This window comes from Mizuhopecten yessoensis, unplaced genomic scaffold (assembly GCF_002113885.1).
Source record: "Mizuhopecten yessoensis strain PY_sf001 unplaced genomic scaffold, ASM211388v2 scaffold8131, whole genome shotgun sequence".
NCBI lineage: Eukaryota > Metazoa > Mollusca > Bivalvia > Pectinida > Pectinidae > Mizuhopecten > Mizuhopecten yessoensis.
In genome coordinates, this window is record NW_018407394.1 from 577,508 (window position 1) to 590,705 (window position 13,198).

The window sequence follows — 13,198 nt, forward strand, 5'->3', positions numbered from 1 at the left end:
ACGGTTTTTATTATGATGGAGTTCAGCGTGTATAATATGATATATCTTGTTAAATAAAACACACACAAGATGATTTATTTTGCTAAGGTTTTATTTTTGACGAAACATTGGAGGCTAACTAAGAATAAATGTTGGACACGGGTTTTTAACCCAAATCAGACGACTACAACATAATAATGAAACGCATTTCTGATCTGATGTTTATGACGTATATGCTTTTTTTGTGTCAATATTTCTAATCGCATCTCTTTACTTTAGTCTGTAGAGTAAATGGAAAGTGAAAAGAAAAGAAAAGTACATAGACACATCTAAAGGAAACAATGGACTGACTCCAATTGTAGAAACTCCATATATCACGCGGAATATCACTGACGAAGTCTTAAAACTGCTTTAAAACCAACAACGTAACTTTGATAAAGAGTTATGGACAGCAGAAGATCACAGACCCGAAACCTTAATCATCAGTGATTTGTCACATTTATAACTAATAATCACAGATTTCACCCATCCTAACGTCATTAAAGCTCCTCTTCAGCAGTTGTTCCCTCGGCCTGCTCAGGTTCCGAGGCCTCCATTGTTTTCATTGGACCGTGAATATAATCATGGATGTTGGGGAGCCCGTGGACGACGCATGCGCTCAGGGCGCTTCGGTAGAGATTCATATCCGTAGCTTCAAACCTACAAAGAAATTTATATTTGTTACATAAACTGTGAAATGCAAAGGGAACAAAAGGAATCTCTAGCAGGGCCATAAAATGCAAAAGAAAGTAATAATAATTCCAGCAATGTACAAAAAAACACTTCAATTGAAACAATTAATATCTCTAGAGCAAAACTGTAAAATACAAAGGCAACAACAAGTATCTCAGGCAGAACTATAAACTACAAAGGGGACAATAAGTATATTCAGATTAAGAGCATTACATTGCAAAAGGAACACTCAGTATCTCGTTAGAATATTAAAACGTCAAATAGAACAACAAGTAACTCCAACTGCGCATTACACTGCAAAGGGATCAACAAGTAATTCCAGCAGAGCATCAAACTAAAAGGGGAACAACAAGTAACTCGTGAGGAACTGTTGAATGCAAAGGGAACAACAAGTAACTCAAGAGAAAGTGAAAAAGGCAAAGGGAACAACAAGTAACTCCAGAGGAACTGTAAAATGTAAAGGGAACAACACATAAAACCAGAGGAACTGTAAAATGTAAAGGGAACAACAAATGACTCAATATGAACTGTAAAATGTAAAGGGAAGAACAAGTAACTCCAGAGGAACTGTAAAATGTAAAAGGAACAACAAGTAACACCAGAGAAGCTGTAAAATGCAAAGGGAACAACAAGTAACACCAGAGGAACTGTAAAATGCAAAAGGAACAACAAGTAACACCAGAGGAACTGTAAAATGTAAAAGGAACAACAAGTAACACCAGAGAAGCTGTAAAATGCAAAGGGAACAACAAGTAACTCCAGAGGAACTGTAAAATGCAAAAGGAACAACAAGTAACACCAGAGAAGCTGTAAAATGCAAAGGGAACAACAAGTAACACCAGAGGAACTGTAGAATGCATAAGGAACAACAAGTTACTCCAACGGCGCATTTCATTGCAAAGTGTATCTCCAGAGGCACTGTAAAATGCAAAGGGAACAACAAGTAACAACAAGTCACTCCAGAGGGACTGTAAAATGTAAAGGGAACAACAAGTCACTCCAGAGGCACTGTAAAATGCAAAAGGAACAACAAGTAACAACAAGTCACTCCAGAAGAACTGTAAAATGCAAAGGGAACAACAAGTAAGCACACTTATGCTTCATTTGTTTGTGGTACACAACACTTACCATTCGTTTGACAAGTTATCGAAGCACTCGACACTGGAGATGGTGGTGACGCCGTTAAATCCTCCGATAGCGAAGACCATGTCGTCTATCACCTGAAATAAGTTACACTTTAAATGTAGCACGAGTACCGACAATTTATAGGTGTGTATTACATGTATTGTCCTTGCGGAAAGGAAATATGATTGTTTGTTGTTTTTTCCGGAGATTAATCAATTTTCACGAGGGTGAAGCCCGATTGAAATATGATTAATCAAAGTGAAACAATAAATCGTGTATCCCTAAAGTATAGTTAACTACCAGTGACTATTCTGTTTACTACGATTGCCGAAAAACCGCCAATCTGATGCCAAAACTGTTGACACAAGGAATATGGCATTGCAACGTCACAATAAGAAGAGGTCAAGGCTGACGTTACGTCACAATTGATAATGCCCTGTTGTTTATTATTTCTCCCACTAAATCTTGCTGACTGATCAGTCGGTTTACCTATTAACGTTAACATAATAAAAGTATCATTTGTCCCAACAGAAAATATCAACCTTATTTTTAACGTAAGACCTTATACTGCCCCGCTAAAAAGAAAACAACAAAATATCACAACTCACGAAACGCAAACAAGTGACACATTTAATAAGGGAGTCACGAAAATAAAAAAAGACCCATTGATTTTAATACTCTATTCAGATATCTGAATCGAGTTGCTCCCTGGGCCAGGGAGTCAAACCAACGTATACAGTGTACCTGACATAAAATTCAAGAGCGTGACTAACGTAGGAAATTCTTAAATCATAGGTGTCAACCCCTGAAACCTCCAATGAGGGAGATGAAACTGCTTTGCTCAATTTATCTTTCCCTTTTTGGTATCAATATAACTCCAAAAACATTAATATGATTCAGACACACCTGTTATGATAATTATACACACCCTGCAGTAACTAGGAGAGCATTTGACCACAGGATGTACATAGATTTTGAGTTTGGGTGAGTTTTTGGACTTGAATGGGGGAGTTCTGAGGGAAATTGGTAAATATTGGTCAAAATGAGGCAGTCTCCCTCCTAATGAGGAAGGGTTGACAACTATATAAATGAGGGAGTCTCCCTCCTAACGAGGGAGGGTTGAAGGCTATGTTGACTTAAAATTTTCTTCATTTGTAAGTGGAAGGATAACTGAAGTACAGGAAAATTTTCTTAAGATTTATCTTTAAATCTAAAAATGCTTTTCAATCGAAAAACTTTGGTTGCATTCTTTAGCATTTTGCCTTCAGTGGATCCTTAAGGTGTTCATGTCAACCGTATCGGAAACGTTGGCAGTATACCAGCTAAGCTATGCGAGGGGGAAATACTGCAGATGCGGTATCAGCAACGTCGAGCGTGGCCAGTAGTGGATGGGTGACAGCCCGCACGTTACAGCAGTAATACTTTCTTGAAAAACATTAGTGTTTCGCATACCTCTACTCCAAAGTTACTTCTCGGATTATACATCTCTGCAATTGTTTGCCATTTAGAAGATGCGGGATCGAATCGTTCTGCTGTATTCATCCGCGAGGACCCATTGAATCCTCCAAGTGCGTAGACCTGATCCTGGTAGGCTATGACGCCGACTCCGCTCCGCTTATTGCGCATGGGCGTGATGCTGGTCCACTGGTCAGTGATTGGGTCGTAGAACTCCGCCGTGTGTAGACACTCCCGACCGTCGAATCCGCCACAAATATAGATCTTACCTAGTAACACAGAGACAATGAAAATGTAGATCTTACATAGACACCCTGAAATACATCATATATATATATACTTGAGCATTGAACTGTTTTTGTATGGTATTTATGATCTATTTGAATGACACAGCTTTGCAAGCTGTGTCATTCAAATAGATCATAAATACCATACAAAAACAGTTCAATACTTATATTTACGTGTTCTATGCCTCTTATGTTCTTTTTTAACTTATGATTTATATTTAAAATTTAAAATGCCCGCCTTATCGACAGTCCACACAATTTCGTTCAATAGTTTGAACAGTGTGTTTGTCGCGTGCTGATTGGCAAACTAACAAACACTTCAATGTTATTCCACAATTCAGTATCAATACAATTGCGTATGATATGTCTATAGGGTGATTTAAGTTTATCAATAGAACTCTGAGTTGAAATTAGATTTGAAATTGTTTAGATTTTTCCCCGGAACAAATTTAGCGCATGGAAAAATACAGTGAACACCGTAAACCTGACCTTGCCCTCCACGAGGGACTTATTTTTGGAAGTTAATTCGAACTTTTCTCTTTGCTCATTTTGTGAAGAATGCAATCTAATATGAAGAATCCAGACGTGAATTTATTTGTTGATTGTATGAGAATCTGACTACAGTCTGTAGATTCTATAACAGCCTCGTTATTTGACATGTCGTCAGAAACTGAGGAAACTGGCTGCGAGACGCGTGAAACTGATAGCGTTTGAAGTGAGTGATCATCTTGCGACGGAGCACAGGCATTCATTACAAATGTCTGAAATGTTTATGTGACTCATATCAGTAGGTCTGTAACATATGTGTCAGTAGGTCTATACAATATGTGTATTTCAGACATTTGTAACAGACGATATTTTTGATAAATTGCATGAGCGTTAAAATTGTTTCCATTGCCGGCATTGGTGATTTCAACCGATGTGCATTTTGTACGATATTGCAGACCTTGGTCTTGTTTTTGTTGTAACAAAAGTATTTTTTATTTTATTTTTAATTTTGCACATAAATTTACAATGACATTGTCAAATCTCAAAAAGCCTAGCGACATTTCAGCAGCCGACATGTTTATTTACATTGGATATTGTAGTTCCGGTCAGTGTTGTATTAATACGCTAAGAATTATGTCTCGTGCTGCATGGTAATTAAATTCCCATCAACGACACAGCTTTCAAAGAGGCTATATAGTGACAATGCCATGCAAATGTAAATATTAGTATTGTATAACAATAAAAATCTTGTTCTACAGACAATGAAATCCACACAACATATACTTAATTATAAATTTTACAAATACAGAAATCCACACAAATATAGTTTTCATATATCGACACGATAATCCATATAAAACGTAAAATGAAAATATGTGGTCGTAAAATTTTTCGGATTGAGACACAAAAAAGACAAAAGTGAAACTTCCTTTGTTACTATATCAATATGTTTGTTGTTATTTTGAACCGCGCCAATTACCCTTCATATCAATATACCCTACCAAAATTTACGTCATTTTAACTTCAACACTCAAAACGAAATATCGAGGTTGATAACGACCTAGTCTAAAGGGCTCCAAGAGATATTCCTTTTATCAACCCGTATCTTACACCTAGTTCGTATTATGTATAAACCACACCTTAACCTATCGAACCCAATCGGGAACCGTCGGCACTTTCCCTCATTTACAGAAAGTGCCGACGGTTCTATCGAACCCTCAGTCAACATTCAGTCCTCACCTTTCCTCGCCTTAAATTTCTGAATATGAGAATATAAAAAATATCATTTTCATTTCAATGCATTTGTCAAAGGTAGGGCGTAAGAATTGTACCTGCTGCACCCTTTGCATGATCGTAAGAGGCGACTAAATTTGGGACCTTGTCTTTTCTCTTCTTTCTAAACAACCTTCTACTTCCTAATGTCTCCATTGACAATGCCTCACTTTTGGCCTTTAGTTGAGCGTTCGCCAATGTGAAAAAGGCATTGGGTTCCGTCCCCTGGCCGAGACATACCAGAGTCTGTGAAAATGGTAGTTTCTACTCCTGCTTAACGCTCAGCAATTTAGGAGTGGCACAACTGGTTCGCCCGTTGTCAGTATAATGTGACCGGGTGGGGTGTCCTGCGGGGTGCCTTCGGCAGTATGTTTCGGTGAGGTAGCACTATAAAGTCGGCATCAGTTCCGGGCTATCACAAGGAGACAAACATGAACCTATCGCTGCCTCCCAAAACACACACGCATACACTATATGCATGCATCTTGCACACAGGGGAGGCCGTCCTTAAATGATCATAGCTGATGATAGGACGTTTAACAATACTAAACCAAACCAAACTAAAACCAAACCTTATTACGGTTTGGAAGTTACAACACGATCTTACGATCTTACGTAGCTTTCAATGGTGTCACGAGATTTCACGAGATTTCACGAGATTTTGTCCTTGTGAAATGCAATATTGGTTAATTTTGATGCTCTTTTGTAAGCTTTTTAATGTCGCAACAATATTTGTGTTCATATCAACAACAAAAAAGTAAAGCTACGTGTTGAGTGCAAAAACTGCAACAATATTGATAAACGATGGACTTTTGACGAGGTGAATATATTGCTTATAAAACTAAGAAAGACACATTAATCTTTACCGTGTAGATATACGGAGAGTTGGTTGATTGTATAGGGTTTAATGTCATATCAAAAGCTAAGGTAATTTAAGGACGTGTGTTTTGTGTTTGCGTGTATGTGTGTAAGTGTGCTGGAGACAGGGTATGTTTTGTGTTATTGGCTCCTTGTGATAGCACTGATCTGATGCCGACTTTATAGTGCTACTTTACTGAAATACCACTTTGGTATGTCCCGGCCTAGGGACAGAACCCGTTGCTTTCCTCACCTCGGCGAACGTTCGACATTTAAGCCAAAGGTGAGCAAGACGCTAGGAAATAAAAGTACAGGGCACAAAAGCAAATCCCCAATTATGCAGGGGGGTTCCCACATTAGTCGCCTCTTACGATACATGCAGTGGGTTCATGTAACAGCAGGTGTATTCTTTCTCGATCAGTGGCAATCCCTACCTTTGAGCGAAGTGGCGTTGGCGTCACTGCGTTCATGACCCATTTCAGTTACAATCGACCATTGGTTACTGGTCGGTTGGTACTTTTCCACTGTTTTCAGCCTGTCGTGTCCATTGTAACCACCCATAGCATAGATGGTGTCGTCAAGCACGGCCGTGCTCACGTAACACCTGTCAATAAATACCTGAGATATAAATCTTGTGATTGGTTGATTTTCAAAGTTTCGGCCATGTTGGTTTCTTTATAAAACATGGCTCCCAATCCGAGCTACCTTGATATTCCGTATAGTGGTTCAGATTTTTTTTATTGAAATGACAAACATCTTAGATTCGCGTTGCGTGAATTTCATAAACAGTTCTCATAACTGTGTAAAGCATATGGATACAATGTACATATAACACTGAACTATCACGACACATCGATACAGTGTATCCATATATATATTGTTGTCAAGATGAAAACTGAGGTATATGGGTCAAGCCGAGGAGGCAGTATTTAGCCTCGGTCAGCAATGCTTCCTCGAGATGAAATACATGACGGTAATATCTCCTTTTCATGAACATTGTATTTGTTTATAACCATTTCATCTATTATTAGAAATGAAGCAAACTTGATATACACACCTTTTGGAATGCATATTTGCAGAGTCTGACCAGGCCATTGTCATTGGGTTAAAACAAAGGACAGTGTTAAAGTACTCAACGCCGTCAAACCCTCCGATGATGTAGATACGCTTGTCCAGGGTGACGGTCCCGTGGTAGGCGCGATGATCTATAAACAGAATTAGGCAGTATCGAATTACGTTAACAAATATCACAAGAAGAGGTATTTTATCACAATGACCTGAAAAATGAACACACTTTATGTATTTTGATTTTTTTCCTGAAAGGTAAGATCCATATAATATGTCAATGTTGTAAATGTTTTGTATGAAGAAAAGGTCAGTGCATTTTGTCATGTTATACTAATCTTGCTTTATGCAAGCATTTGATTAGTAGATTGATATGTTGACTATGGTGTAACAACAAGCCTATACCGTCATGCTGAGGAGGAAACAATATGGCGTTTCATGACCACCTAGTGTTCTTACCAGACCAATATATAAAATATAAACTTTATTTGTTTTATAACAATTATGAAACAAGTTATTTAAACTTATATTTATCACTCTTGATGTTAGTGCGCGAGTGTCTTAGTGTGGGAGAAAACCGGAGTACCCGGAGAAAACTCAGGTAGGGCAGGTGACCCCAAACCTTTTCACGTTCGATCGGGGAATCGAACCCCGGTCGCTTTGGTGAAAGGCATGTGCGCTATTCACTGCGCCATCCGACTACCCAACCAGTCAACCTTCTTATTAAACCATTAAGTTATACAAATGTACGTTAATTCATTTTGTTTCTCCTACTGTGGTGTGATTGACATACACGTGTACAGTCTTGTGCCAAATTGAGCGGTAATCTAGATGTGACGAGTTATTCAAAAGAAGATATGTTTTGTTGCGCCATTTTGTTTATCTTTTTATCTTACCAAAACTTTACAGCAAACAAGTAATAAGTAACTCTGAGATTAAGTTCTCATTAAAAAACCGCTAAAATAAATACAATGGAAATGTTATTAGATATGTAAATATGTAGCGGAGCTGGACTGGGTCGATCGCCAGCGACCATCGAGCTCTATTGGTAGAACGGCCGTCTAGAGTTAAATGTTAGGGGTCCCGGGTCCGAACCCCGGCCTTGCCGTGCATTTCCCCGCTCCTACTACACATACATAAATAGCGTTTCAATAGCGTTACAAAAAGGCATATAAAGCATATAAAAAAGCGCGCGTGACTTTTGATTTGGCACTTGAATGAAGTATGTGACTTACACGTATCAACGGTATCACAGACGGTCCATTTGTCTGCGCGGGGATCGTACGTCTCGACGACATTGGTGGGGGATCCGCCACTCCATCCACCAACAACGAACAGCACCTCGTGTGGGATCCGCGGCCGTGCCAGGGGGTTTGCAAGGTCCATAGCTTTGTCGTTCATGTCTAGATCGTACAGGAACTTGAGAGTCTCGATCACAATGGGTTTACAAATATCACTTTCTTTCACATACGGATGATTTTTAACTTTCTCCGTAAAGTATTGGATGGAAATGAGCCCCAATCGAACAGTTTTCAGTAAGGGCGCAATGTGACACTTCCGGTTGGGGGCATCGTAGTCAATCCATCGAAGAACTGCCATAAATGTCATCTCTTCATTTTTCACATTTAGGTCATCAGATCCTAGAACACTGGAGATCTCATCAAATGTAAGTTGTAATAATTCTGCACTTTCCGTCGCCACTTCACTAAAATGGAGCATCAAATAGCGATATGTCAACTTCTGCAGGTTGTGGCAGAAGTACATTTTGGCAAAGTTATAAATACCAATACAGTTTTCGGGTTCAAGTGACTTCGCTAGAAATTGACAGCAAGCGCGCACAAGACCGTTAACATGAAACTGGTCGGCTGCCGGCAAAAGTCGCTCTATATTCTCGGCGGTTATTTTGGCCTCTCTTGTGTAAGCATATTCTACGAAAATTTCCATGATGTCTGCCGTTATACCGGGAATGACCACTTCCTTTTGGTCAGTACTACATACTTCTTGCGTGAACAATGAACGGAAATAAGTACTACTAGCCGACATGATCGCCCGATGGACGGGAAACTCCCGGGTCTCAGTCTTCATAACAACATCACAGAGCTGTCCGCTTCGTCGTAGTTCCTCGTAAACAGTACATGAATGTGATTCAAGCGGGGTTTCCCGCTCTTCTGTATAAATACAATCCACAATTTCCATTACTGTATGTTCACGTTTAAAAGATATGTTCAAGACACGGCTCGAAAGTCTAAAATAAAGTACACATTATGTAGCTCAGAGGTGTTACCGAACAGAGTCGCCAAGCAGCACACAGCCTATTGTGTGACGTCACAAATGATACCATGTTATGTTGACGTCATAATTGAACTGACAAGTGGAATGAGGTTATTACATAACGCAATCTCATTAAAATCAGATGTTAATAAAAAATACCTACGGCTATTAACATGCGGTACGTGATAATGAACAGCTGTATTTATATTCAGATTGTACATAACGCAAGATGTCTTTATTTATGGCGTTAGACTACCACCAACTGGATCTCAAAAACTGTGACTGGGTTGTTTTTCGATTGGAGCCGCGTTGGCCGAATGATAATTAGCCCTCACCACTGGGTCTCGGGTATACTGGCCGCACGGTGGTTGTTATTCTCTGGATACTCTGGTTTGTCTTAAATGGCCATAGCTGTTAATAGGACGTAAAGCATGACATCTCCCAGGAGGGATATTTTATCTGTAGCTGCTGCAAGTATATCGCTTTATACTCACAAAAAATATATTGAAACTAACTTGAGTACCCTCCCGTTGAACAGTGAGCTGTTTCCTACAGCTTGACGCGTAGCTAAGCAATTTTTTTTTTTTTTTTTTTTTTTTTTTATATCAAAAAAGCCTTTAAAAAAAACCCACCTTATCACAGAAACAAAATTCCAACCAGCTGATACTATTTCCCTGTTGTCTATTTTTTATTTCATCCTTTTTGACGGACATTTGCAGTTTGTTCGTTTTCATGGCCACGCTATTGCATTTCCCCGAGATCTATTTCAATTTCGTTTTTGTTTGTGTTTTCATTTGACTTATCTAGCAACATGGAAAGGTCGGCAAGTTGCACAAACTGTTTTGAAACTACTTAAGTATATTCATTTTGATTTTAAGTAGATATCATTCACTTCTATTTCAAAATAGAATTCTGCGTCATACACAAAGAAAGTGCTCCGTTTCGGGCACAGGTCCATCTTGGGTATTCTTGCAACACGTGGGAGTATATTTACAAATGTTTGATTGGCATATTGTTCGTGCTATCAATGTTTCTTTGATTAATATTTCAAACTTGTGTTATATCTACCAAAGAACGTAGTACTACATATACGAGTTTTTGTTCTATCATGTTTACCGAAAATAAATGCCGCTTCGTGGGTAAGGTTTCCGTAAACACTCACTCACCCACACACCCATTCTCTCTCACACACATCCCCACTCTCTCTCTCATCCACACACTCTCTCTCACCAACACATCCCCGCTATCTCTCACACCCACATATCCCATCTCTCTCTCTCTTACCCACTCATCCCCACTCTCTCTCATCCGCACACTCTCTCCCACACACATCCCCACTCTCTCTCTCACACCCACCCACTCTCTCACACCCACATATCCCATCTCTCCTTCACCCACCCACTCTCTCTCTCTCACACTCACCCACTCTCTCTCACACACATCCCCACTATCTCTCATCCACACACTCTCTCACACCAACACATCCCCACTATCTCTCACACCCACATATCACATCTCTCTCTCTCTTACCACTCATCCCCACTCTCTCTCTCATCCACACACTCTCTCTTACTCACACATCCACACACTCTCTCACACCCACCCACTATCTCACACCCACCAACTCTCACACACCCACCCACTCTCTCACACCCACCCACTTTCTCTCTCACACCCACCCACTATCTCACAACCACCAACTCTCACACACCCACCCACTCTCTCACTCCAACCCACTCTCTCTCACACCCACACATCTACACACTCTCTCACATCCACTCACTATCTCACACCCACTTTCTCTCTCACACCCACCCACTCTCTCACACCCACCCACTCTCTCTCTCTCACACATCCCCACTCTCTCTCTCATCCACACACTCTCTCTCACCAACACATCCCCACTATCTCTCACACCCACATATCCCATCTCTCTCTCTCTTACCCACTCATCCCCACTCTCTCTCATCCGCACACTCTCTCTCACCCACCCACTCTCTCTCTCTCGAGATCGAATTTCGGTAAAAATGCCACCCCAATGATCATATATATTCCCCAGTACCGCTACTTATCCCTGTAATTACCGACCATCTCCCGAAACGGAAGTGGGTGGACTGTAGCACAATATTTGCATCCCCCATAGTATATAGCTGCAACAGGGGCTCTAGCCACGGCACGTGGTCGATATATATCATAGCGATATCTCATATAGTATATAGCTACAACAGGGGCTCTAGCCACGTGGTCGATATATATCTTAGCGACATCCCCGATAGTATATAGCTGATAGATATCATAGCGACATCTCATATAGTATATAGCTACAACAGGGGCTCTAGCCACGTGGTCGATATATATCATAGCGACATCTCATATGGTATATAGCTAAGCCACAGTAGCACGCTCTCTGCCGCCTTTATATTATATAGTAATGTTGGTCAAAGAAGGGAAGCGAAGGGAAACGTATAAAAGCGATCGTCAGTCCGAGAACATATCTTTTGATCATTTTCCTGTTGGAAATCCCGTATTTTGATTTTGATCAAATCTAGTATTATATAGCTATCACAGGGGACTGTAGCACGATCCTCGTCTCTTCTATAGTATGTAGCTACCACATGGGACTGTAGTACGATCTTTGCCTCCCCTATAGTATATAGCTACCACATGGGACTGTAGTACGATCTTTGCCTCCCCTATAGTATATAGCTACCACATGGGACTGTAGTACGATCTTTGCCTCCCCTATAGTATATAGCTACCACATGGGACTGTAGTACGATCTTTGCCTCCCCTATAGTATATAGCTACCACATGGGACTGTAGTACGATCTTTGCCTCCCCTATAGTATATAGCTACCACATGGGACTGTAGTACGATCTTTGCCTCCCCTATAGTATATAGCTACCACATGGGACTGTAGTACGATCTTTGCCTCCCCTATAGTATATAGCTACCACATGGGACTGTAGTACGATCTTTGCCTCCCCTATAGTATATAGCTACCACATGGGACTGTAGTACGATCTTTGCCTCCCCTATAGTATATAGCTACCACATGGGACTGTAGTACGATCTTTGCCTCCCCTATAGTATATAGCTACCACATGGGACTGTAGTACGATCTTTGCCTCCCCTATAGTATATAGCTACCACATGGGACTGTAGTACGATCTTTGCCTCCCCTATAGTATATAGCTACCACATGGGACTGTAGTACGATCTTTGCCTCCCCTATAGTATATGGCTACCACATGGGACTGTAGTACGATCTTTGCCTCCCCTATAGTATATAGCTACCACATGGGACTGTAGGCCGATCTTTGCCTCCCCTATAGTATATAGCTACCACATGGGACTGTAGTACGATCTGATATGTAATTACCACAGAGGAAAGTAGCATGATCATTGTCTTCTCCATACTGATAATGACTTATTTAACAAGAGTTATCTGAGGATCGAATATCCCCAGTGTGTCCGTGATCTCCGCTCCGGATGTGACGTAGGTTAGTACATTGTAACCCTGTAATAAAGCTCAATAGGTGTGCCTTTAAGGTAAAGGGTAGCACTGCATCAGATACAATCGCGAAGAAGCTAGAGTTCCAGCAAGTACTACAATGTGTTTTTGACTTGGAGTAACACTAAAGATATTTTTCTGGCTTAGAGT

General features: G+C 40.4%; 1 protein-coding gene across 1 annotated transcript; it reads right to left on the minus strand.

Annotated features, from left to right (window-relative positions):
• On the minus strand, positions 1 to 9,568 carry LOC110455107 (kelch-like protein 10). Its single transcript, XM_021505051.1, has 6 exons — positions 8,498 to 9,568; positions 7,255 to 7,402; positions 6,632 to 6,801; positions 3,289 to 3,560; positions 1,840 to 1,931; positions 1 to 678 (listed from the first exon to the last, which is right to left on the minus strand). Exons 1-6 carry the CDS (start codon positions 9,456 to 9,458, stop codon positions 519 to 521), a joined length of 1,803 nt encoding a protein of 600 aa, XP_021360726.1. The 5' UTR covers positions 9,459 to 9,568; the 3' UTR covers positions 1 to 518.
• Between the last annotated feature and the right edge of the window lie 3,630 nt (positions 9,569 to 13,198).

Bases quoted from the DNA above. Each gene is read 5' to 3' on its own strand.
- LOC110455107 (XM_021505051.1), bottom strand. From the start codon at position 9,458: ATGGAAATTGTGGATTGTATTTATACAGAAGAGCGGGAAACCCCGCTT. The intron at 7,403-8,497 runs GTAAGTCACATA...TTCTGTTTATAG, and splicing joins CTGTGATACCGTTGATACGT to ATCATCGCGCCTACCACGGG. The intron at 3,561-6,631 runs GTAGGGATTGCC...CTGTGTTACTAG, and splicing joins CAACGCCACTTCGCTCAAAG to GTAAGATCTATATTTGTGGC.